The sequence below is a fragment of the Varroa jacobsoni genome, unplaced genomic scaffold (assembly GCF_002532875.2).
Source record: "Varroa jacobsoni isolate VJ856 unplaced genomic scaffold, vjacob_1.0 scaffold_298, whole genome shotgun sequence".
In the NCBI taxonomy this organism is placed as follows: Eukaryota; Metazoa; Arthropoda; class Arachnida; order Mesostigmata; family Varroidae; genus Varroa; species Varroa jacobsoni.
Genome location: NW_019213200.1, coordinates 81,564 through 107,162, shown reverse-complemented (window position 1 = coordinate 107,162; position 25,599 = coordinate 81,564). Strand labels below are relative to the sequence as shown.

The 25,599-nt window shown below is 40.2% G+C and overlaps 1 protein-coding gene and 2 long non-coding RNA genes across 7 annotated transcripts in view; 1 reads left to right on the top strand and 2 right to left on the bottom strand.

Moving 5' to 3' along the window:
- LOC111259145 (uncharacterized) overlaps positions 1-13,219 on the bottom strand; it is a 29,284-nt gene extending 16,065 nt beyond the window's left edge. For 3 of the 5 annotated variants that reach the window (XM_086967744.1, XM_086967745.1, XM_086967746.1), the window contains exons 1-3: positions 12,396-13,219; positions 9,903-10,511; positions 9,184-9,266 (exon numbers count right to left, since the gene is read on the bottom strand). In XM_086967744.1, the coding sequence (XP_086823870.1) occupies positions 10,242-10,511; positions 12,396-12,875 (750 nt within the window). In that variant the 5' untranslated portion in view covers positions 12,876-13,219 and the 3' untranslated portion in view covers positions 9,184-9,266; positions 9,903-10,241. Of the gene's footprint in view, positions 1-9,183; positions 9,267-9,902; positions 10,512-10,754; positions 11,304-12,395 lie in introns of those variants that run through there. The other 2 variants (XM_086967748.1, XM_086967747.1) reach the window with 2 other exon arrangements.
- Positions 13,220-13,363: 144 nt separating this feature from the next.
- On the top strand, positions 13,364-17,461 carry LOC147753683 (uncharacterized). The gene is made up of 2 exons (XR_015310455.1): positions 13,364-15,607; positions 17,189-17,461. It is a non-coding gene; the product is annotated as an uncharacterized LOC147753683 (long non-coding RNA).
- Positions 15,816-17,182, bottom strand: LOC147753684 (uncharacterized). The gene is made up of 2 exons (XR_015310457.1): positions 16,541-17,182; positions 15,816-15,976 (listed from the first exon to the last, which is right to left on the bottom strand). It is a non-coding gene; the product is annotated as an uncharacterized LOC147753684 (long non-coding RNA).
- Positions 17,462-25,599: the final 8,138 nt, after the last annotated feature.

The window sequence follows — 25,599 nt, the reverse complement described above, 5'->3', positions numbered from 1 at the left end:
GACATAATTTTCCAATTATTACAGTACGATTATCGGCTGTAGCGTCCTTATATAAATCAGGTTTACTTTATACAACCATATATCATCGAGAGTTTCTCGTCCCAGCGAGGGCCTGTTTCGCATTTTATATGTAATATTACTGCTTAGCATTGTTTCAGACAGTTGATTACAGTGTCCTAGACTACCCCACACGTATGCTTGATACCCGTCGGCAAACCTGATGACATCGCAGCGTTGTCCCAATCATTTCTCATTTCGCTAGTAGGACATTTTCCTTCCGAGCATTCATTTTTGGGCCGTCTCCTGTATTCTAATTTGCGAAGAAACAAGGCTGTTGGTACAGCTGGCGTGCATCAGTGTGGTGTATCGTTAGATATCTGGGGGTAAGCCTATTTGAATCTATTCACTTTTCAGTTGAAATGAAATTCTACGGTAGGCCAGCTGGAGTATACAGTATCAATTATTCGTTATTGGATAATACGAATACTAAGAAAATATAGGCTCTCAAATACAATGGTAGGTCTATGAATTTTTAGTTCGAATACAAACACATTAACTGCAAGTCAACTTATTTTTTAAATGTAAAGCATTTTCCCAAAGTATTTCAGTTTCTGATCTAACTTTACGTTTGCCGCTTCTTCTTTACGCTGCAAGGTATCTGTAAGTAGACGCAATGTGTATTGTGATGCATTGGAGAGATATTCATCGTAAATGCGGATGTCTGTCCTTAAAAGCCTGACGTCAGCACCGGCATCCACACACATACAGAAATTTCACCGAAATTATTAAATAAAGCCAATCAAATAGTCCGACTTCGTTAGCTGGCTGAACGTCAGTTTGAACTTGGCTCGAACTTAAAGGGTGAGCGAAAAATTCGAAGCATTTTAATTGAGTTGAAACCCATTCGTACTACTTAATAGTAACTTGCATACGAAGTTAAACGACTGGCCCCGTCGATCCTAACCACTGACAAACTTCAGGTATATTTGGTTTGAGTTATCACTAAATTGAGATTAATATTTAAGATAATTAAATTAATTAGATATGAATGAATCGCTTTTTTTTTTTTTCATTTTAAGCAGCTTATAGTTCGTATCGCAACATTATCTATAGCTAACTTGCCATATTGCCGCGATTTTGTTCACTCTGATATATGAACACTAAGCTTTTTCTCACCGCTGACGTCCAGCTTCCATCTTCTTTGTGCCAGATTGCAATGGCATCGTTGAAGGAGCCTGTTAGGGTAAGAAACTTGCTATCAGTAACTTGAATATTTGTATTTGGCCAGGAGAGGTGTCCTCTCCTGTACAAGTTGTTTGCAGTTTTTTTCATTCGGCTTTTTTTGTTCAGAAAGTTGAAGGTTTAGTAGCAGCCTGTTATGCTGCGATATCTTCATCGAAAGGAGCAGCGCTAAATTCGGAAAAAAATTTGCGCTATAGATAATATTGCTTGAGTAACTTGATTCAATTGTTTGAAGATTGCCGACGGCTGACGAGTAAATGGAACGTTCTAGCGATCTTGTGGGTAGGTTTTTGTTGCTGTCTACGATCTTTGCTTTCCTAAACATTGGCCTGCAGTCGTGATGTCTAATGCAACTATTGGAAATTGCCCTACCTGTGTTTCCTGAGGCCTGTATTACGTTTTGGTATTGTTTCTAACGTTCGCCAGTCCTGAATGTTCCAACACGCACAAAGGCAATACAGTAGGCCGCGTCTAAGTTTTGGTCCTTTTACCTCCTTTTCAGTTGCAAATAGAAAATCAACAAGGCAGCGTTGAAATTTCTGGCAAACCTGTTTGCCATCCCTTTGGAAAAGGCAGGTCTGTCGTTACTTTATTGAGGTCAGCTATCGATTACAAAACACCACAACAGAATGGATGTCGTTTACGATATCGCATTCGTACGTATTACAGGAGTTATATAGGACGAGTTATAGGGACTCAAAAAAAGATCGTCATGAATGCAAGCCTCTCTTTTAAGAAGCAGAAATAACACACAAAAAAACCTGGCCTGGTTCCATGTATAATGCAACTAAGGAAACAGATCATTCATCAGTCGCCCGAATCGAGATCAGAACGAAGAAATTGCATAGTTACAGTCGGTTACCATCCGAGGTCGAAATATATAATTATTTTTTCTAGTTTATTTTATTACAGTTAGTTAAATAGTTAAATGATAGGTAAGCTTAATCCACTCTTACCGCGCACATATTTGAACATACTGTGGCGTATGTGGACGCGTTCAGGTACGTGAGATCTATGCTTACCCTTTGCATTTAGCTGTACTTACGTGCGAAGCTGACGATTTGATTTAACATAAATGCTCTATTACGTTAAAATAGCGCTGTATCCCCAGCTCTGCTGCGGGATATGGCTGCTGTTCTATGTAGATTTATGCCCGAAAGAACGTGAACGAAATAACTCAAATCTGCAGTGAAAAGCGTTGGAGACGTACATATAGAATGCTTCAGTATCATTTGCGTATGTAGTAACGACAGCATGTAAAAGCGGGGCACACGTGAAGCTTTGTGAAGAATATCTTTGCCATGATGGGCGGTGTTTCAGGAAGGTCATAAAAGATATGATTTCGCTCATGAAACGACGCTACGTCGGCGACGACATGGTCCGCGCAGATGCGTCAGCTGCCTCTACAGCAGTAGCTGCAGCGTTCGAGGCGCTCCAATGCTAGCAGCGATACGGAGAAAAGTCCACAAGAGCATCAACATGGCCGTGTACACAGACTGGAGCGCGAAAAAAACTGCCACAGCGCTCAAAAAAGCTGAACAAAGAGTGAGCTCACTATAGACCACAGCAGCAGCAGTAGCATGTGCTATTCTGAGATGACGCACAAGTTATTTCCATAATGTTACCCTGTTTGTTTCGCCGGCCCACGGTGCCGGAGCGTGCTTTCGGGTAGCTGCAGTCCCAAACAACAGTAAACCATTGCCGGACGCTTCGCCTAGGTAGAACATTGAAAAATTTTGTCTCTTTCTGGTCAAGCGCATCTGCTTCTTTTCCTTCAGCAGGTATATATCCCTGCGCCGTACATATTCTTGTCATAACTTGTACGGTGTGTTTGCTGGAGGGATATATTGCGGGTGCGGAAAACTTAGTCAGATGAGGCTGGAATCGTTTCGCTATGCCGTTTCCAGTTTAGCTTGGTTGACTAGAAATCTAGTTGAAGGTTGATTGTGGCACAAGTGCTGAAGTAGATTCGTTTAGGCAAGCTGATCTCGTGTTCGATCTAATACAAACCATTCCAAGTTATTCCTAAGTCGCATTTTGATCGGATGATTTCAACACTTTGCTCTTAACAGTGACCATAAGCTGCTGATATAATTAAAAGATTAGCTTGTACGAATTCTAAAAATATGTACATGATGTTAACATGTATCTCGATATGTTTTCTTGTTATCAATATAAAGTGCGACTTAAATTTTCACCCTTTCGCCGGTTTACTTTGCTTATGTCTAAGGTGTCCAACTGTTGTCGATACATTTTGGAGTCGGGGCTTAAGGAATCGGGCGTAATATATCATCAAACAGATACCATAAGTAGCTTTAGCGGCTGTATGTTTACTTAGGGTAATATCTTGTTGGGTCCGCTGGATCCATCCATTTGTGCGACCATCTACGATTTCCATAAAAAACCAATTTTCCATCGCAAGTTACTGCTCGATTTTCGACACGATTTCAAAAACGCAATGGCAACCATGCGTTTTCTGCGCCTCTAGCTGAGATTCTTGGCAAAAACCTATGAAAATCATATGAAAGATATTCGTCTACCTTTCTTCTCATTGATTTGACTGAGGTAAAAATATTTTAGTATTTTCAAGTACATCAGACGTGGGTGCCGATATCCGGGTATCCTGAGATGAGGTTGCGTTCACCGCAATTCTCAGCTTTTCGTTATTTGCCCTCACATGAGACCGTCGGTTAAGCTACATTCTCGAGTTTTGGGTATCGTTGCTAGAATTAGTTAAACTATCGACTTAATGTTTTCAGTAATTAGTCCTTTACCGATGATACTATCGGCTTAGACGACCAGCTATAGCGAAAATAACTTGAATTTCCCGATTTTCGGTGGCTTATTGAAACTCGCCTGTTAAAATCCCGGAAGAAACGATACCCGAGCAAACGTCCAATATCCCAAGGAGTGCAAATGTATATCAACAATAGAAAAGGTGGCTCTGTGGTAAACTAATGGCCACCTTGAAACCGCAGAATTCCAGATTACGTCCAATCCGGAATTCGATTATATATATGCCTGCACCATAGTATGCAATAGCTTGCATGTTTCCCCTCATATCACTACTAAACTATGCTATCACACACTGAAAAAATATGCTAGTACACCAAAGGCTCCTTTTTTGTTTATGAGATAAATCTTCAAACATGGATGCCGTCGAAGATGGCCGCGTATTTGACAGTTTCGTATGCGCATATTTACGACTGTCGCAGTCGAGCAACAACAATAAACAAACTAATAAATAAATAAACAATTAAATAATAAACAAATAAATACAAACAACAATAAACGAAAAACCACTTAAACAGTACAATACGCCTTCGGCTTCAATAGGTTTGTTATGATGGCAACTCTGCTGTACTTGCCCTGTAATACAACGCTTTTTTATAATACAGTCAACCAATTTTAGCAGCCGAGGCGGACCTCAAAAAATAAATGACCAGTTGAAAAAAAATAAATCTAGATTGAACCAGCATAAAAATTGATGCTTTTGACGATGATGCGTCAAGTTTATATACCATTCTATTAATTTGGACTTTATTGTCCGCCAACAGGTCTGGCCCGAATTACCATACGTGCGTTTTAATAAGATCACTCAGTCGTAAACTAGACAATATTAATGAAGCGTTACCCTGTTGAGAATACGCATGGGCTTCATTTGTTATTCCCGACCCCAGTTGGTGGCTAATCATTAATGAAGGCAGCGCCCACCCGACCATAGGTTTGGCATAATGTAAAGCCTTTCGTCTCGCTGGCCTTTTTTTTTATAAGAGACTTGGCAGCAAGTACCAAAAGTGGGACCACTAAGCAATAATGGGGTCGGCTACCGTGTCGGTAGTGAGCGCAGCATCGCAAATGTCTTGGACGCGCGTACGCAGCCCCATACATACGAAGCTGGACAGCGTTTTGAGAATACACATTCGACGTAAGGTTCGATCATGAAGCAGGCAGCGTAGTAAGGTTCAGTCGGTGACAAAATCCCTATGTTGAGAGACACTACATCTGATGTTGACTGCGGCGGTAATCATTTTGAAGTAAACAAATTTCTATGTGGCTTTTGCTTGGCCGTTACGACGAAACAGGGCGTCCAGCAACAATAGCTATACTAAATTTGCCGACGAACAAATAATATATGATGTAAATAAATATTCATTTTTTTATTTATGTAATATTAAATAAAATTAATTTTATTTAAAATTACAGTTGCATTATAAGGATATATAGCTTAAGACAAACGTCCGTTTGATTTCATTTTATGCTCAGAGGGAAACTTCTATGATGGTTGGGAAAGAAGCTAGGCTGTGGGAGTGGCAGCAGCGGTTTTTATAAGCTTTCTCCTACTATAGACCACTGCTTAGATATATACACAACACTTCTGTGCAAAAACAAATACAAAAGTAGATAATTCACGGGCGCGGGAGCAAAATGGAGACAGGCCGTCTGCTGAAAGATGTTGGAGCTAGTGAGCACGCAATATCCCGACAACTTCTACCCTAGGATTTCATTGACGGCCATTTGGCCAGCCGTTGAGTGTGTCTGTGCTTCTGGCTGGTTCACGAGCATCGTATGTCCATGTGCCATTGCCATAATAAGTCTCTGTAGGTGTACGCATGTGTATCTGTGAGCTGACGACCTCTAACGAGTCGGTAGCCTGCAGGCCATCAGTTTCCCTTAGGGTTATGCTTTTCGGACACAGTCGGTACGCCAGACGCAGTCGCACTGCCGCTCAGTAGCGCTGTCCTCTGTGCCAAAAGCAGTAGCGTTTGTCATTTTCCTCAACGTCGAAGCCGGTTATTGGCTGGTAGCCATTATCAGAACGACCAACTCCGTGCGTAGTCTCCTTTAGGTAAGGAGTGGCTGCCTGGTCGCTGTCCGCTGGCTGATAGGGGCTAGTCGAAGGGAAAAGACTGTTGTGAAAGGAACAAGAAAAAAGAGCTTTTTAAGCCTAATTTTTTTCCCTTAGCCTTCTTAGTAGAGTCGTGCTCTGTGTTGTTTATCAATACATTCAGTTGCACTAGGCACCGGGCTCGGCGTTAAACTTAAGACGCAACACCATATCTCAGGGTCCAGAGGATAATAAAACAAAATGCAATTCTACCATGCCGAGATATACAACTGCATAGCCCTCGTATGCACTATGGCATGCACATGTTTCTACATACATACATACGGGCTGGCACCAACATGTGTGGGTATGAACGTAATTATATTTAGAGATATGTTCTACTCTTTTTTTACATAGAGAAGACAGTGAATGGAGATTGGAGTTACCATATCATATGGGTCTTCTGTCTGATACAAAAACTCGCGTTGTTCTCTGGTTTCTGCTGCCACTTTCGTGACTGTCATTTACCTCAAACCGTACTTCGGTTCCTGTAGCCGATGTGCTTGTCCTGAGCCAGCCTTCGTCACTCTTTCCGCCTAAGTGTTCTTCATATTTGCAGCCTTTAATTTTAAGGGTGACTCTTAATGCATAGTGCACTTGCATTTCACCTCCTTCGAAAAAATGCACCTATAGGGATAGACACATGAGGATTACCAGCCCTTATTCCTACTTGCCGGTGACAGCCTAGTTTTCTTCATCCGATCGATGTCTTTCAGGTCACAGTGGTAGAAGGGACGCTACATGATCTGCCCGCCTTCGTTTAGTTTTATCCGGACATGCCCCTCCAATTGTACAAGCCATTGCTCGTAAGCCTGTCCGACGTTTTCTCATCTTTTTCTGACAGCTGTTCCATTCGTATAGTCGTCGTGGTCTTCGTACGAGAATGATTCTTCCTTCTTTTCAGTCGATTCGACGGGCGACTGGCAAGCCACTTTTCTTCTTGGCATTTTCCACTGCCTACTAACAAACAGGGCACCATTCGTGCACTTAGCCATTGGGTGATTATTTCTACCTCAAACTGCTCGTGGCCTCGCCTCCCCACTTTTTCTCTCTCTAGCCCCACACAGTAAGTTTCACCCACATCCCTCGTTTACGAATGGTTGCAACAGCAGAGACTAGCAGGGCTGACAGCAGTGGCAGCGAAAATGACAGTTCTTCCTTCTCCTATCCACTTGTTTAGTTCACCTGCCTTTTCGTCGACATAGAGGCAGTGCTTTTCTATGCTTCGCTCCGTTTGGTGCCCAACCGCTCGATAGGGCTCCGCTTCACGTGAATGTGTGAGATAGTGAGGTTAATAGCAAAAAAGTTGTGTGCCAGGAAACCTCAGCAGGTGACAGTGAGATTAGTGGGAGGTGGTAGTGGTTTCATAAGGATTAACAGGCGGCGCTGGGGGCGCACAGCGGCCAAGGCCACCCGCCGACGTTGAGTTTTTGCCTAATGTTGTCCCTAGATTCAGAACACTGGATAATCGTCGCGAGGCAAGGAGGCGGCAGTTCAAACTAGTTGCGCCTATTGTTCGCTTTCTATCTGTTAATAGTAGGAAAGAATACCGCAATTTAGCAAGGCGATTTTATAATATTGGCGAAACCCAAACGAAAAAAGGGTACGACGATACGTCGACTCTATACGACGATGTAAGAGGTCCTGTGCTCCGCATAATCGAGCTACTTCAATGAAAACATTTCCGCCGCTATCTGCACTAGTGTCGGTGGTACAGAGTTTCGGATTGCCAGGGCCGATATGATAACAATATCAAGGGCATCCAAGGGCAGCCCGAATCCATGATGATGTTCACTGCAAGACAGGTGTGCGTTTTCGGAAACAGAAAATCGCAGAGGAAAGTGATAGAGACGGGACATCTATCTAGGCGCCAGAGCACGCAGCACTTGAAAGGAGAGTAAGTGTGAAAGGTGAGACCTGCACGATCTGAATGCATAAAGCTGCATGAACTCGGTGGGGCGGAGGCAGTTCGCTTGAGAATGAACGGACAAAGAAAAAAAATGAAATTGATGTTTGGGTTCTGACGAATATGACGCTGGTGCACGTATCGCATAAGGTGTTATTCATCAACATCCATCTCTAATGGTAAGAACTAAAGGTGGAACACTTACGATTTGCTCGCCCAGCAGCCGACCTGCACCGGCTTACGGTCGCTCTGTGGAAGAAAAAACTGGGAGAATAGATTCCGTAAATTCTACTACAGATGACTACTACCTGCCGACCGATACTGTAATAATGTGATCCTATAGAGCGCGCTCAGCCTGAAAAAGAATTATTGCTAGTCCCTTAAAAGACAGCGCTTCATTTTGACGTTTCCAAAGCGGTCGATTTAGATGAAATCCAAATAGGAATTAGAACATCTTCTTTCCATGAAAGCCAGGTACCACGTAGTGTATATAAATGTCTTGGACAGCTTTCAATGACCCTGGGGATGCTATGATCGTTCGCTGACTTTGCATAGGTGGGTACGACGGCCGTTAACTATTATATTGTACTAGAAATCTGATGACCGTATGCAGGTCGAATCTAACAAGGAAGCCACGTACGTTGAGACGTTCCACGGACACGTGCGCTGTTTGAACGTCACCTGTCATCATTAATAACGTCGTCGTGGTCACTATTTAATTATGACTGCGGCCAGGGGTACTGGTAAGCGAAAGCTTCTTGTGGCTTGAGTTGGATCACTTGTTGCCCTTGTCTGTGTGGTATAGCTTTAAGCAATAATATATGCAGCTGTCTCCCTACGGTTCGCAATAAATAGGAAAAACGCATTGAAGAGTAGCACAGATTATTCAATTAGGCAATAACCAAGTCGATTATTAAAAGATGGCCGTCTAATCTGATTCTGTTTCTTTAATTAGATTCTTCAGATGACATTTGAAATCTTTTGAACCAAATATCCCTGCTCCGCTGGCATAGAATTTTTAGGTGTGTTTAACTACCTGGTTATCGTCATGAGCGCTGGAGTCATCCTCGAATGTATGTAAGTTTAAATTACGCGCGCAAAATGAGCCTTCGATTAAATTCTATAGAACAATGTTACTCCACCTCACCTTATTTTTCTCATGACTGAGGGCCAGATTTCGTGATTATCCGAGAAGAAATAACGCTCCAAGCACTAATGTTACGGTTTTATCTAAAGAAATGGATGCCAAATCAATTGAATTCTTTTAAAAGATGGTTCCTATATTAAAAAACACATTATATATATATATATATACTTGATATGATATTGATTGTTGAAAAAAATATACTTGATAGTATTTAGAGTAAGAAGTTCGCAAAGACATTGGCTGACAGGAGAGATGACACATAGTGAATGTCCCGCTCTTTGAAAGTTCCAACTAGAATGGGAGAAAATGCAGGAAATCTGGTGGGATAAACAATATTGTATGATGACTATCCGCTCTGGTTGAGGATGACGTCGTGGTAAAAGTCCATTTCATTGATGATTATGTGTTAGCATTAGTACCTCACTCCTGTGGACTTGCTCCTATGGAGTTAGCGTTCATCATCTCTTCCACAGTCCTGATAAGGACAAAAGTATTTAACTAGAGAAAAAAGCAGTCACCGCTGCAAGCAGGCCATTGCTGAGCCCTAATCTGGAATGGAAGTCCAGCAAGCTTTTCAAGGAGTAATTTGTGAGGACTATACGGGTCTAAGCTACTGACCAACAATTATCACCTGTTTGTAGGTGCATATGTTATTAAATGTTTGTGTTTCCTAATGCTAAATTTATCAATACTACTTTGGTAGGTCAATAAACACTCACGTGATTAACTAAAAAACACAGTTCCTAACTCACTCCGCCAGTGTACGGGCTCAGTCGCTGGCAAGTAACTGGATTATGCGTCGCCTGCCACAAACAATTTAAAATTGAGACGAAGCACATGGTTTCTACTATTGAACAATCTCCGGTTAGTCACTATATCTTATCTGGAAAGGATTAGTTCGAAGCGTTTTAGTTATTCCTATTCGAGGATTCCCTATCAGATTCGCTATCGATTACAGTTCACTAATTAGATCTGCCTAACGAGTAATAGTGTATTTTTCAAAAAAAAAAGAACGACTACCCGTAGATCGTATTGTAGCTAGCCATTCTATAGCTAGTTCATTGATTTTGTCCGCTGTTTCCCAGCTGCATTTCGTACCAACTGGAAGGTCGCCAGACACATTTCAGTCGCACCTTGATTTTTCCGAAGGTGACATCAAGCAAACTTTTTCGTGCTATTAAATCAAGGACATCGAACTCGACTGGTTCTCCCCAATTGACTAATCGGTATTTGAAGAAACCGAAAATTCCTGCTTTTGATGTCAGCTCCATCTTTACTGTAGGTGTCTTTGGGCTGATCCTAAACCAAATTTCATCTGTAGGCTGACCCTAAATACGGACAAAAGACAACACCATATGCGAATTAGAGCTCACTCTGCAGTATCACGAGCGGCGGCATGACATAAACATTACGAATACTGGAGTATTCATGCCTTGCAGTAAGATACCAATGTACACGCTTCGTAAATGGTTCAAAAGCATTATCAAGACAACACTGCAGATAATTACATACATAACAGAGTGATTACAGTTTCCAGAAAAACAGGCCAACATGATTTGTATGACATTAACCTGGACGAGGTAATGGTAAGTCCATACAGCACTATCCATCTCCAGTTTAAGCGACCCGACACTTGGACCATGATATATCTTCAGATCGACTTGAAGGTCTTCAGGAGCGTCTCTTATGCAGACTGCCCTGAACACTAGATGTCCAATCAGATCGCCGAAAAGTTGCCGTTCAATATCTCGCATCACCTCGTCAAAGTAAGTATAAATCACGGGTGCTTTCAACCTTTCGATGTTAGCTGCTTCATAACGTCCCCTGAGGTTATTCAATACAGTTAAATTAGCTCTAAGTACTTCACTGGGATGCAGCCTATCCTCACGACTCAGCCGATCGACGAGAAGTGCAAATATTTTCAGGGTTAGTTTAGGAAAGATAAAGTAGCCATGGTGGGTAGGAACAGCGTCTTTGTGGCGAAATCTGTTTTCATCCAAAAAGCCTTTGGCCATCTTCGTGCATTAATCGTATTCGAAGTGGCAAATGTTTCTTGGCTAGTTTTTTAATGAATTTTTGTGTTTTAGGTGGAAAATTGCATATGTGTCTTCGTTATCACATAGTTGTCACATATCACTGTCTCTGTTGGAGGCGGCATGTAAGGCTATACGCTGTCGAGTGATTAACGTCGTGACGGAAACTACGCCGTTCCCTTTATGAATTCTGGGGCTTTTAAGAAATATTTCATATTTCTTCAAAGCTCCAAAACTGAAAATTGTGCTAGAACTTCAGATGTGGCATCGTACTTCGTTTAACAATCTTCTGTAGCTCGTATTTCACTCCGGCCAAAATTTTGAAATTTCTAGGGTAATCTATACGCGGACAAAAATCGGCACTCTTTAGATATCAGTGAAAACCCTGACTAAACTCCGTAACTAAAACTCCTCTAAAGTTTCTCCGAATCTGACTCTGAAAGATTAATTAATCTTTTTTTTTTTTTTAATTAAATGTTTATAAAATTTAAATTAAAAGTTAGTCAGTGCAACTAGCGACGAATCATACACATTTCCCTTTGGAAAATTTCGGTCAATTTTTTGTTCTGTTGGTTCTAATGAGCGCGCATGCACTAATTTGGCAATCTAACCAATTTTGTTTTGTTAGAAGACACTGACGATTCTCGCACCTCTACGTGAAAAAAGCCACATCCCACTAAAACGTAAAAATGTCGCCGAAACAGATTTACACGGATGTGATGGTCTACTCCGAAACCCAAGTCGGATGCTTGGGCAAATATCTCTTACGAAATAAAGAAATTAATTAATATAGCATACGTAGCTATTAGGTCGTGAGGTGATACACACATCATACCTTTAGGTAGGTGTCGGAACTTGGACGCGCGTAGGCCGCCAAGCTGTACTAATTACATAGAGCACTTGCTGATTATAAGCACTGGTGGTTCGCAATTTGACTGATATCACCATGATGCCACTATGGAAGTGGTAAAATCACCCAGCACTCAAGCGGAATTCGGTGAGTGTGCTGCGTGGGAATACCATGTTCATCAAAGGAAACGCATTGTCTGCTATCGACAGTCATCGTACCACTCGTGGCACTCGTTCAATAAGTTGGTATTATGAAAAAGGACAAAACATACTAAATATATAAGGACAACCGTTTCGTATAGTAAACAAAGCAACCCTACAGATATTAACCTGTATGAATGAGTGGACCATCCACTCTTCATTTTGAAATTTCAGGCGGACTGATGTACAGCTCTGACCTTGCGTAATCTTGAGGTCTAGCTCGGTGCCTTCGAGTGCATTCGCAAAGAGAATTGCAATTACTTCAGCTTCCACACGACCGATAAAGTCATTGAATAGTTGTCGCTCAATATCTCTCATGATGACATCCGAATACGTAAAATCCGTAGGTACCTTCAGTCTCTCACAATTGGCAATGTCATAACGCTGTTTGAGGATCAATAGTTGCTGTATCTGATCGTGAGGAATATCATCGCGGTGCCGGTTACGTGCATCGGTCAGTCGAATCAAAAGCGTTGCAAATGCATCCCGGGTGAACTTCGGAAAAATAAGGAAGCCTTCATGCGAATGCACAGCGTAACGTTGTCCGGCGGCCGTTTCTTCTTCCAGTCGTCGCTCGCCGCCACACAAAAAATTTCTGACAATAGCCATTAACTAGCAGGGTAATAGTAATTAACAGAATGGCTTAATTGACCCTCATACATTAATTGACGCTATTTAGACTCGACGGGTTTCGTCGTCACACAGAACTTGCTTTTATAGGTTTATAGGGCTTTTTAAGGGATTATAGGTAGTGCTCATATCGCTAACAACAACAAAAAGCCCATGGCTATTTAAGGAACCTGTACGGGTTCGGTATCGTAAAAAGATTTGGCTGTGTAACACACTGGAAATCTATTCCATATTTGTTTAGCTAGAGATACGCAATTGAAGCCCTTTGAAAGCTATGTTCTAACCATATAATTCAATACATTGTTTTTCAGACATAAATTTCTATTGGGACCGGCATTGATATCGCGCATGTTCCACTAAAATGTCAGCTATAATTATTATAAATAACCAGCATACTTGTGTTTTACATGTTTTTTTGTGTGTCAATTCCCCCTTATAACACTACCGTGACTGCTTTCACATTTGAGTTGCTTAACATTGGTGAAAACGTTTTTAATAGTATTCAATGATGTATGATAACATTGGTCTATTCGAAAGCCGAATTGGAAACGTCTAGTCTACTTTTTAAATTAATTAGCACATTATGGCTACGATCGACCAAATGGGGTTCCTGGGGGATTATATAGCAAGCTCATGGAACCGTCAATGACAGAAATCGAGAGTTTGGGACTATGCGCTATAGCTTATCATTAATCGGCTCTGGAATCAAAGTCAGGTTAACTGTCGCAGCAATGTCGAACAGGCGAATGTACACCATCTTGCATTATTTGACTCTCAAAACACCTTTCATTATTTGGTAAACGGTACTTTATTGTTAAGTGAAACATAGCTTCGATGAATCCTCTACCTCTATGTTCGTATATTTAACTAGCTATTAGTAATTCAATCAAATCTATGGCTATAAAGCTTTACCCGAGGCTGGACCACTTACGCAATGATAAGCCGACACATTCGTAGAAACTGTGTCCTTCTAAAGCCGACACAGACAGCAGCTACTGAACGTAACCATTTCTGGCTGAGATAATTATGAGGGATCCGTTATTGTACATAGGCCTGTATATCTAGGACCTTTAAGGCGTTTAACCTATATTACAGAAGCGTCAACCTATTTTGCAAAAGAATAGGAAAATTTCAGGTTTAGCTTCTCGCCTTCCTATAACACAACGGTCCTTCTCTCTCTAACCATATTCATTTTTACTCACCTATAAGTAACTTGTACTTATCATCATTCACTTTGAACGAACGCAATGAATAGCTATACATTGTCTCAGGCAGCCGGTTTCACTAACATAAAGTAAACGGATAGTCGAACGACTTCCATTGTCTTTTAAGCTAGCGATCGAACATAACAGAGCTCTACTGTTACTGGCTGTATTTTGTCAAAATATAGGTCATGTTTCTCTTATTCTTAAGGCAGCGCAGCTATCGATTCCTTTTGCATAATCATTGAACTCCAACGGCAACGGATGTTGATATTATTGACGACCGATAGTGACGAGATCAGTGATGAGGTTGACGAATTTTGAATGCTGTACTCGCAATAGTACGTAGGTTATTTTTAGCTGAAAATATCAATCACAAATGTAAATTTCCATGGTGACTGATATTAGGATAACAAGACAAATCAGCCAGGGCATATATTATAGTAGATTATAGTTAGATAACCTAGGACAGCAAGGTAACAAGCTATGAACAGTTGTGTACGTAAGCCGTTAATGAGATTTGGCGCTCCCGATTAATAGATATCTAATTCTTTCACTGGACTATCCCGTTACCTCACGGCAATTAGTTAATTAGCTTGTTTGATGAATCGTCCTATCCAATCTAGCAATCACCTTGATTTAGTAATTCTGTCATTTTGACGCACTTATCCTATTATCCTTTGGTGGTAATTGGTTTTTTTTTTCTTTCTTGACAGTTACTCTGTTGAAACGATCCGGTTTGTTTGCGGAAACTGTGTTGTATTTAATACAAACTCCTATCCCCAATTGTGCCTTGCTTTCGTTGCAAATGATCAATTACCACGCTCCATGCATCCAACTGCTTAAAAAATTGTCGACCTCGACGTTCAGATACCAATTTTCCCTCAAGATTTTTATCTCACCTAACCTCCAGCTCAGATGGACAGCTATCGGGTTGCTCTCCTGTTGAAGCTTTATCTCTGTCTGTGTCCGCCGATCTAATAGCCTCTTAGACCACTTCGAATTGCGCGCTCTTACGCGTCCACCTCATCGATTAGAAAAAAAAACATTTGTCAGGTCAAAAAATGCTTATCAATTGCTGTTATCTAAGTTACAGTCTTTGTGAGACGTTGTCTCAAAAAGCAATCCGCGCAAAGCATTGTTTATTATTATTATACAAAGCATCCTGGAAGATATTTCGTAAGCAATGCTTTCTAATAGGAAAGTTTTTTTCAAGAAGGTAATGATGCTACGAAGTCCGAACTAGTCTAGATAGTGCATATGAATGAGGACAATTTCCCTGCTTGCGGATATTTCATTCGTCACTATAAGTTACTAACGATGAGTTCTCAATATAGGGATCGTTTCAGATGATGCTTTGTGATCCGGTAAGGCTTGCACCGAGCAGACTGTAATAGACAAAAATCTGGCTCAATACCATAGTGAAGCTTTGAAGAGGAATTAAATAATTGGTGGTCTCAATGGAAACGAGTTCAGTGTCGGGACTAAGCTCCACGCTCGGCCACGCTCGTATGTCAACCGTAAGCCTTTTACAAGTTGTGGGAGTTGATGGGTGAGGTCACTTGAAAATTTATGGCCGCATTAAGTGACCCCACTCATCAGTCAATCTAACAATATCTAACAAAACACAGTTTGCAAGAAAGTGAAAAATGTAAATGTAGAAAAAAGCTAATTTGAATACTCACAAAGAGAGCTATCATCAGCATCAATGCACAAATTCTAGGATGTCAGCTTTATTTGTAGATAGCGGAAGCAATATGTTTATGAAGAATATACATGCAACTAGCCATACGGCGAGGAATGTATTAATGTATAAAAGGAATATATAATAAGAATGTATCCCATGCAAGATCCGACCACATAGCTTATTATGACCGGCTGAAAAGTTTCAAAAACGAGAGAAAAGATACAATTAGTGAGGTACGGAGAACATATGAGCGATAAACGAGAGCAAATGTTTCTTTTTTTTTTTTTTTTTTTTTTTATAGAAGGCATTTTATAGAAGAATCGTATATGTATACATATATATATATATATATATATATGTATTGGTCATCGGTTGTGTTCATGGTAACAATGTTTTTTAAAATAGGGCTTTTTGTTTCCATCTTGGTCGCTCCTACGCTCTCTAAGCGTTACAACAGCCTCACAAACATTTAGAGGATCATTTACGGCGAAACAGAAAACTAATGTTGTTCCCATTGTCATTCCTAAGTGACTTGCCTTCCTTTTAAGAAGGATAACATCAAATTTTGATGACAAATTGATCCCGTTTTTAAGATTCCGACAATCTATAATATAAGGTAACTATATATATAAGGTAATACTCATTCTGACTACGTCAAAAATTAGGTGGAATTGGGCAAGCTAAAGTGTGGGCAAGCTGCATTTCAGTTCTGTAAGGTCTGATTTTTACTGTATAACGTAGAGGCTTTTCTTTACCGTCTTCTTCTGCCACCACGTTACGGAAGTTTCAGCGTGCCATCTTTCGTTAAAACGCCCACTTGAGGTTTTACCGCAGGCCTTTTTTTTGCAAGGATTGACACTTGACATCGCTTTACGCTTTTCTATCTGTCACATTAATATTTGCTAAATTAACACGATGCGCTGATAGAACGGGCCGTGCTTATCTTAGAACGTCATCCCAGTCTCCGTCCTGGAATGAAAAACAGAACTTGATAATTGTGGATCCGGCACCTCATTCATATCCTGTGCGTGATGTACGTTATGTAATGTTTTTTTGTGATCGTCAATATTTTAGCGAGGTGACTGTTTACTGATTTTTATTCTATTGTAAATATGCGTCCCCAGCAAGAATACAATTAACTTAATTTGGGTAAACAACTCAGGGATTGACTATAGTTTGATTTTAGAGGCTGATCTGTCTTTCAAAGGCCTTTCGTCATTACATTGTGTCAGATTCTTTAGTGGGCCTGTAGCAGGATTAAATATGCAATGTCCAGAAGCAGCTAAATAGTACAAATATATAGTGTTTTCCATTTTTTTAACACTGTACAATATAACTGTAAGTAGCATCAGCTGCTAGCGTTCATTAAACGATACGGTTTGGTGTGTATCCTTTCATTTCAGAGTTCCTGATCAATATTGTCAAGAGCCTTGTTTTGTTACTATAGGAACGGCAATACACATGGAAGGTCGTAACTAAAGATATAATTCGCAAATGTTTCACCAGTCCGTATGTATATATATATATATATATATATATATATATATATATATATATATATATACATGTGCTTTAAAAGGAAAACTAATGTGTTCAAATATATATAAATATATAAATGAATCATACGGAAGTAAATAAAATATTCATTATACTATTTATCATGTTGATTGGTCGTATACTGCGTATTCTTTTTTATAATACTATTACAGCTGTTGGTAATATAATAAGAACTAGAATCGAAACAATAGTAACAGCGCTTTTGGTCTTCGTTTGAAAACGACCCAGGCACACTGGGAACTCGGTCGGGGACACACAGTTTATCATAGATAGTGGAATCACAAACAATACTAGATGCATCTATGATACAAACAATACTAATATACCAAATCGTCGCTAGAAATTCAATTACCCCAGAGGTAGAACAAACCCAAACCTTTTTAGATGCGCCACTTAAGCTAAAGTTCTTCGAACACAGCTTACATAGCCCTTCTTCAAAGAAGAACTAAAAACACAATGAAGACCCTTCAATTTATACGCTTTGCGATAAACAACAGCTAATTTAAGTATGATTTGTACTAATTTAAATATGGTTCGTTATATGACGCGGTCATAATGAGGGGCATAGCGCTTGCATCTGTTATGACACCCTCATGTATCGTCTTTTTAATCTTAACTTATATTAATTGAATTACGTGTTAGAACGAAGTTTTGCTAGTCTAACAGTATGTCCTGTCGATCTGCATTATTTAAAATAAGCGAGTTTCATCGCATTTCGACGAGTCGATTACACTAGTACTTTCGGGCAGCAAGAAATTGAAATCCGGCTAGTTACAAGATGAAGATCTGTTGCAAACATATATACTGTAATAGTAATTATGGAAGATGCAAGGGTGCAATCCTTTAAATCATAAAACCACTTTCTTTAGGTTCGTGAGTGCACACGTTTCTTTCGAGGAACCATTGTGGACATAATTACTTTTTTAAAAAATGACCTTTTAATTGATTGCTTCTATTAAGATATGCCCCATGTTTCCGCAATAATAATTGTATACACATGATCACATGATATGTGCAATATGTCGGTTGCCGAATCCTGGGTAAACTGAACGTCAGCCTCGAGTGTAAGGTTGTTGTAGACGCTTTTCGAAATTATGACCGTTTTTGGCTGACTTCTAATAATCTTAAGCACACTTTCGACCTGTGAACACAGTGGCAGAATATTTTTCGCCGGATCATTGGAAGTATATCCATCATGCATCTAACCTCGTGTACAAATTCAAGCGTGAGATCGACCCAGCGTGGAAAGTGAAGCTCAATCCTGAATAAAGGTTGCTAGCCATTTTGCACTTCCGCCATCACTGATCGACTCGCACTCAGTATTACATGCTTACTGGCACTATGGAGGTACGTTGTCGCAATACTTTCCTGATCATCGAGCCGCTTTGGTGACCCTGCGCGCATTCTAGTTGCATATAGGGATTGCCCTCCATTTCGAAGGCGTACGGTTTGTATGTCATCAACAGCTGCTCCTGAGTGCAGATCTGGACAAATAGGTTTTGTACCGAGCTTTATACCCAAGTTGAGCTCGCGAACAAATAAATAACTGCTGAATCACACGAATGAACGGCCGTAGGACTGTATACTTTGTAATGTCCACGTGATGTTACGTTCCTTATACTCTCTTAGTAGCTCTGTAAATTGTTAAATACACGCCGCAGTGAAGTAAATATCTATCTTTATGCTTTAGGCTTTTGCCAATATGCATATTGTAGATGCTATCCGAAATACAATCAAACCACGGTAGTCTTACCCACAAAATGTTGGTTACACTGCTAGCATACCAGCGGCAAGAACCATGCGTCCATATTCACGCGGTCGTACAGATATCGCTTATCAAGCAAACGGTCGGTGTCGAAAGTTTTGGAAATGGCAGGCCAGGGTGAACGTCAAAGTGCAAAGGTGTCGTGGATCGTTTATATGAGGACCATGACAGCCGTTTGAGCCAGAACGTCCTGCAGAAATGTTTGTGCAAATAGGAAAGCACATCATGGTAATATTCGACAATGTGAACCGGAAGCGCCGACGGCCTCAACTGGTACAGCTGAGCGAATCGCTCCTCTAGAGCACTCAGGACGTCTGACATCTAATGCAAATTTAATGCAGCCCATATACGGACAATGGAAACATTCGTGTTAAACGAAAGGATTACCACGAACTCAGGTAACATGTATGAAGGTCGGTTAAGATCACGCGTTGGGATGAAGTGGTGACGTTCAATATTATTTTTGTAAATTGTTCAGCTACTAGTTTTCGCTGGTTTCATAAGGATACATCAATAACAAATATTAAGGATATGTTTATTTTTATTTTCTATTAAACATAATGTTCATGCAACTCTATTAGTTTCTAAAACATGTATATATATATATATATATATATATATATATATATATCATATAATACAACTCTAGTCAAAAATAGTTATGATTTGGGTTCATATTATGTTAACAAGTAACTTCGAAGCTCTAAATTTAAATCGAACGGGAAGATGCTATATGTCAACGAAAAATTTTTCCACACGTTCACGCTTGCACTTTTTTATAATTATGACTTATTGCTAGGGCTTTTCATAATCCTGAAAGACCGAGAGTTTTTTTTTAATTTGAAAAGAAATTTGCTAACATCCTTCCTTTGTTTCTTTATATTCATCAGTAATTTAATCAATTAATCACGTAGTTATATATGTATTTCTGCATAATGATAAGGAGTATATATGATGACTATTTCTAAGAGTATGATTAGGATAACGGTTTTTTATGTTACATCTAGAAATAACTAGACTGCCCTTGTACCAAATAACTTATCTCTCCATTTCGTCTATATAGTAAGTAATGCATTTGAAGATCAGCTCGTCATCGCTAGTCCGACAGGTCCGCTAGTCAGCCCTACGCCAAAGTATTACTTTGTAGAGAATTGCTTAAATGGCGTCATCACGTTAGAGCCGCCACATTTTGTTGTAAGTTAAACTCAAGCGAGCTGACCTAATTGCATAGCACATATAAATCCTAGGGTCAAGTTTGCAGGTTGTAACTCCTTGAAAATTGTGCGCAAGATGAATCGTTAAAGTATTCACGCGAACATTCCGTCGCCGATTTATTCCATTTCAGTTGGGACTTTGCCATCTGATGTAGTGTTTTTGTTAGATTTACAGAATATTTTCGTCTCTCGTCATAGATCATTAGGGGTTAATAATACTTAACGAAGTTCAATAAATGTATGTAGACATAAGTCATGTTTGATGTACCCCTATATTTACAGATTATCAGTTTGAATACCTTTGACTTTGGCTTTAATTTAATTGCACCAACGCAGGAACCCAGGCTGTTTATGTGTGATATATATATATATATATATATATATATGGAGTTGTAATATCCCATTGAAGACATGTCAACTCTAAAATCAGTTAGAAATACAGAAATCTTCCTTGCTACATACGAAAGAGCCCTACGAAGTCCTTACAGACCGCACGAAGGTTGAAATACACGCAACGATAACTGTAGCATAGGCAAATTTTCAGCTACATCTTTTCCAGCTTTCTCTTCTGTCTCTCATCGCGACACAATAGGTTTCTTTACGTACGACCCATTGTCGTTAGGCATTGCTTGCTGTTATTCCTACTCTGATCGAAGTTAAATATTTCGACACGCTCTAAAAAAATTCGCGTACTTTCACACACTCACCCATATACATCGCCAGTTTTATTCCATCACTATAGTCACTTATATTCTATTTGTAAAACGCGTTTTCTATTTGATCTAGCCAGAGGCTCAACACCGAAACGGTTCCAAAGACCTACTCACCTCTATCGAATGGTCTAAAGCGTTAAAAAAAAAGTGAGTTTCTTAGATAAAGGGAAATTTCATTGAGTTTATGTTTACTGGTTAAATAAGAAATTTTACAACAGCAAACAGAAATTTAATTTTTACCGATAATAATACTAGAGTGATGCTTCTTTAGCACGTAAACGTGGCAGCTGATTCATGTAGAAACAAAATAATTGATGACAGTTATAAACTATACTCCATTACCATACACCTAGTTACATAGATATGTATGCTTTCGTTATAGCATGAACACATTTTACGTCTGATACTAATTATAAAGGCTAACTAATCAATATCGTTCTCACTGATTACAACGTCTACTCGATAGTTTTCTAATTGCCAAATAAACGCTGTAACCTCAACGACAGTGAGGATTATAGCAGGCCTCTAAACCGATACTGGGTTCAACTATTTAGGTTACCCTGCCAGAGGCAGTGATGATTCTAAAATTGTTTAGGTAAAATACGGGTCCTTTAGTTGACGACGTGCACAGTACTAGAGGGCATGGTCGCTGTCGTAGGCGTGAGTGGCAAAAAGGATTAAAAAGATTCATGGATTGCGATTATTGTCATGTCCTACCATTATCATGCAGACAGGACCTTCTTCGCCTTGTACAGCTCACGCAATGTGTCCTTTGATTGTTTTTTTCGTATAAGTTTTTCCAAGGCAAAGGGCTTCCGTCATGATTATAACCTAGCGGAATGCACTGCTCCGGCTTTTACTTGGCTTACCATGCTCATGTCTGTACGAAATATACAGTTTTACTATGAAACGACATGTATTGATGCAGAATTTCGACTTTTATAGTCTGTATACCCAATACGGAATAGAAGCTTTTCATTTCTGTTTGCAGGAGTTTTCTACTCTCTTCAGACACGATAGGTTGAGTCGGTTATTGAAAGTACGAGAAGATCATTTCCCTTTTTGACAACACCCATAAACTATTCAAATTGATGTTGTCAAATTTGCCATTTTTTCCTTTTCCTCCGTCATGGTAGGTTATTATTCTATTGCAGCGTCTATCTCACTTTATCAGGCATGATCACACACACTGCACAATATCAAATACGGCCGTTCTGAACAAGCTGACTGACAATCACCTCATCGCAAACATGTCCACTCTAACTATTTTCGCGTCTGCTCTGGATGAAAAGCACTCAACGCTCTGTGTGCTTGTTTGCTGCGTTCGCGCGGGTTTATTGGATCGTCGTTAGCGTCATGCTTAGCGATTTTTTCCACGGACGTCTTCCTTTCAGATGGCAAAAGGAACCGCACACATTGGTTCGCCGCTACTTCCGCCGTTTGGCCCAGCCAGTCAGCCGACGGTCAAACCTAGGTACAGGATTGTTGGTCGCCGGGCTACGACGTTCCCTGGTACTGCACGTGCCAGTAGCGGTAAGGTTGCATCAAAATCTTTGTTGTCTGTTGAGGTAAGCTTTAGTGTCATTTGTTATTATTGAGTGCCGATCAGGCCAATGGAGGATAGAGTGCTCAATGGCGAAAATCGATCGAAAGCTAGTTCCGGTTCGAACTCTGAAGTTGTCTTTTACACTTGCCCCTTTTCTTTGCCAGCTTATTTGTCGTTTTATAATTTGCGCGCGTGGAAGTAGCTCAACCTATGAATATGAGGTATTCATAGTCAATGAACGATGTAAAACCGCTAGAATGCCCTCATTCTCTCCACGAAAAGTAACATCACATTGAGTCCTCCCTAAACTTTAACGCGGTCTCGTTCAGCAGTTCCGATGGACTTGCTGACAATGCGGTAACTTGGATAGTTCTTCGACACCCTGTTTTATTTTTGCAATGATAAAAAAGCGAAAAGGACCGCCGGTGGTAGCAATCAAGAAGGCATAGAGCGGACTGTCTATACCGACAAGACTCGCGTTGGCGGCAATGGATGCAGGGGCAAAGCTGCTAGCAATAGCTACTAGACGCCACCAACATGAGGCAGCATTGTCGAATACGGAGACAGTGCGGTCTTCGTGTTGACAAAGAATCACTAGATGCTCAGTAGGCGGTGTCTCTATATCGGAGCAAAATCCGACTGAGCACTTCCGTGTGAAGGAACAGAACTCCGCTCGTAAATTCCTTTTTCATTTCACCACCGCCTTCTTTGGCAGCCGCCATCGTGTGTAGAAAAAGGGGAACTCCTTAGAGCGGACTAAGACTCTACGACGAGCCAAGGTATTTGCAATAAAGAGACAGCAGAGCGGTACTTCCAATAAGGGCAATGCGTTTCATATCTATGAACAAAGGTGGGAACAGATTGTTGATCTGGATTAGTGAACGTCTGAGTTGAGTAAAGCTGAAAAAATACATATCTTTAGTAGTAGGTAAATAGAAAAATGGTAAGAAGGTCAAATAGTTAAAATATATATATGTTTATAAGGAAAGAGTTTTTTTGACAGATATACTTTGTACAAAGATAGGATAAAAAAATGAAGATTCAAGCTATAAAAATATCAATCGCTAACATGACTCGCCTAAAAAAAAAAAAGGTAAGAGCGTTAGAAATCAGATAAGGAGAAACATGATTATAATCAGACCAATGTGTGGAACGCTATAATCGATTCTACAGGCTTGAGTCGGGAGCGAAGATATTTGCTGCTTTTAGGTTGGGTGTTCTTTTTGATTCCAGCAACGTGATCATAATGAAAATATTCAATATCCATATTTGCTTTTCTGCTGTGGGTAAAACCATTGTTTTCTAGACACGATATTTACCTTATTCACCCTCCAACCTACCCCTTCTACTCTCAGTAGCTACTTACGTTCTCCTGTTAAGAGCGTAAGTCGGTAATAGGCTTAGTAACGCGCAACGAAGCGCCTCTCCATACCCTGGAAATCGTTTGTAGAGGTAGAATAGCGACTGGAAACATGAGCGCATACTCTGTAGAACGTCTTTTTTTCTCTCTTCTAAAATAGAAAGTGAACATATTTGCCATCTTCTAACTTAACTCATAGTATAACATAGTTCACGCATATTCCCATGCATATTCAGCATAGGCTCTGGAACGCACGGAGTCCTTCAGGCCCCACTGCGAGCGCCAGTGACGACGGCGCTCAGCAGTTGCTTGAAATATTTAGACGACATTGCCTCCGGCCCATTCTGAAGCCTTGTTTTAGAAAAGCCCGCTCGCCGCGGGCTTTTCGAATTAACTTTGCTTTAACTGCCACTGTTTTTGGTATGCTTTAATGTACTCGCATGGAGTAATCTTGTCAAAGGTTTCATCAGGCATTGTAAAGAGACTTTCTCAGAACGCCGCTGCGCAACACCCTAGAATATCGTTTGTGGGCTGGAATCGAATAACCGAAGTATCTATGGGGCCGAGCCGCATACGGCTAGCTTGAGCACAAAGTAATCGCTGTGCCAGACAAAAGCGTGCCTATTGTTCCTTATTTATTGCTAGTTCAATTAAAGTTGAACTTCGATACCGGCTAGTAAGTTATGGCTGTGACTAGATCACTTGAGCTTGGCAACTACTCTACCTGGTTTCGTACTCCAGTATTTTATGCAAATTATATGAGTTTCCATATTAGATACGTACGAACATTGCGTTAAGTGAAAAATCTATGAAAAGGCCGAGAATCAGAAATATACTACTCGGACAGGACAGATAATTCAGCCTAATGACTTGACCCCCACATTGTATTTTTAAGACTTAGATCAAAAGATGCCTTTTTATTTAATTGTAAATCATCACATAAGTGTAACGTTGTTAACATAAAAATAAGTCACTGCCTTCTCTAACAGACAGATCAACTAGCTAATTTATCAAATTATAGCGAATCGCAAGCAAGTTCATCACCCGATCATTTTAGAAGATAAACAACTTGCTTGCGTGGAACAGGTAACCTAGCCACGTAACTGGCTGCCATCGAAGGCTTAGTAACTTCTACAAGAACTCTAGTTGTCGCCAAATAATTCCACTGTCAAGTTTACTGTGTCTGATTGCATTTAATTGAAAGGACCACACACACGCTCGAACATCCGTTTACTATTATTGTATATTTACACAATGTTGTTTTAAAGTTTGACAAATCACCATATTTATTTCGTTTGTTCAATATCTAGTTAGTCAGTGGAAGAATGTTTTTCTCATTTAGGTGCGACCGACCTTGTGCTCTTTTTTTCGTTATATATTTTACGCAGTATGTCGCGGAATTTGTTTGAAGCCGCTGAGGCCTGCACTACCATTGCACAATGCCCATTCTGTCATCACTCAGATACCCGAGTACAAACTGAAAACGTGATTATTTGCGCAAATCATCTAATGATCGTCTTTTCTATTACGTTCCAATAAACAAAAAAAAAAAAAAAAAAAAAAAAAAAAAAAGAAAAAAAGAAAGGTTTACCTGTCTTAACTCGGATTACGAACAGCCAAAATAGTAGCTAAAAGATGACTGCCTAGCCCTCAAGCCGC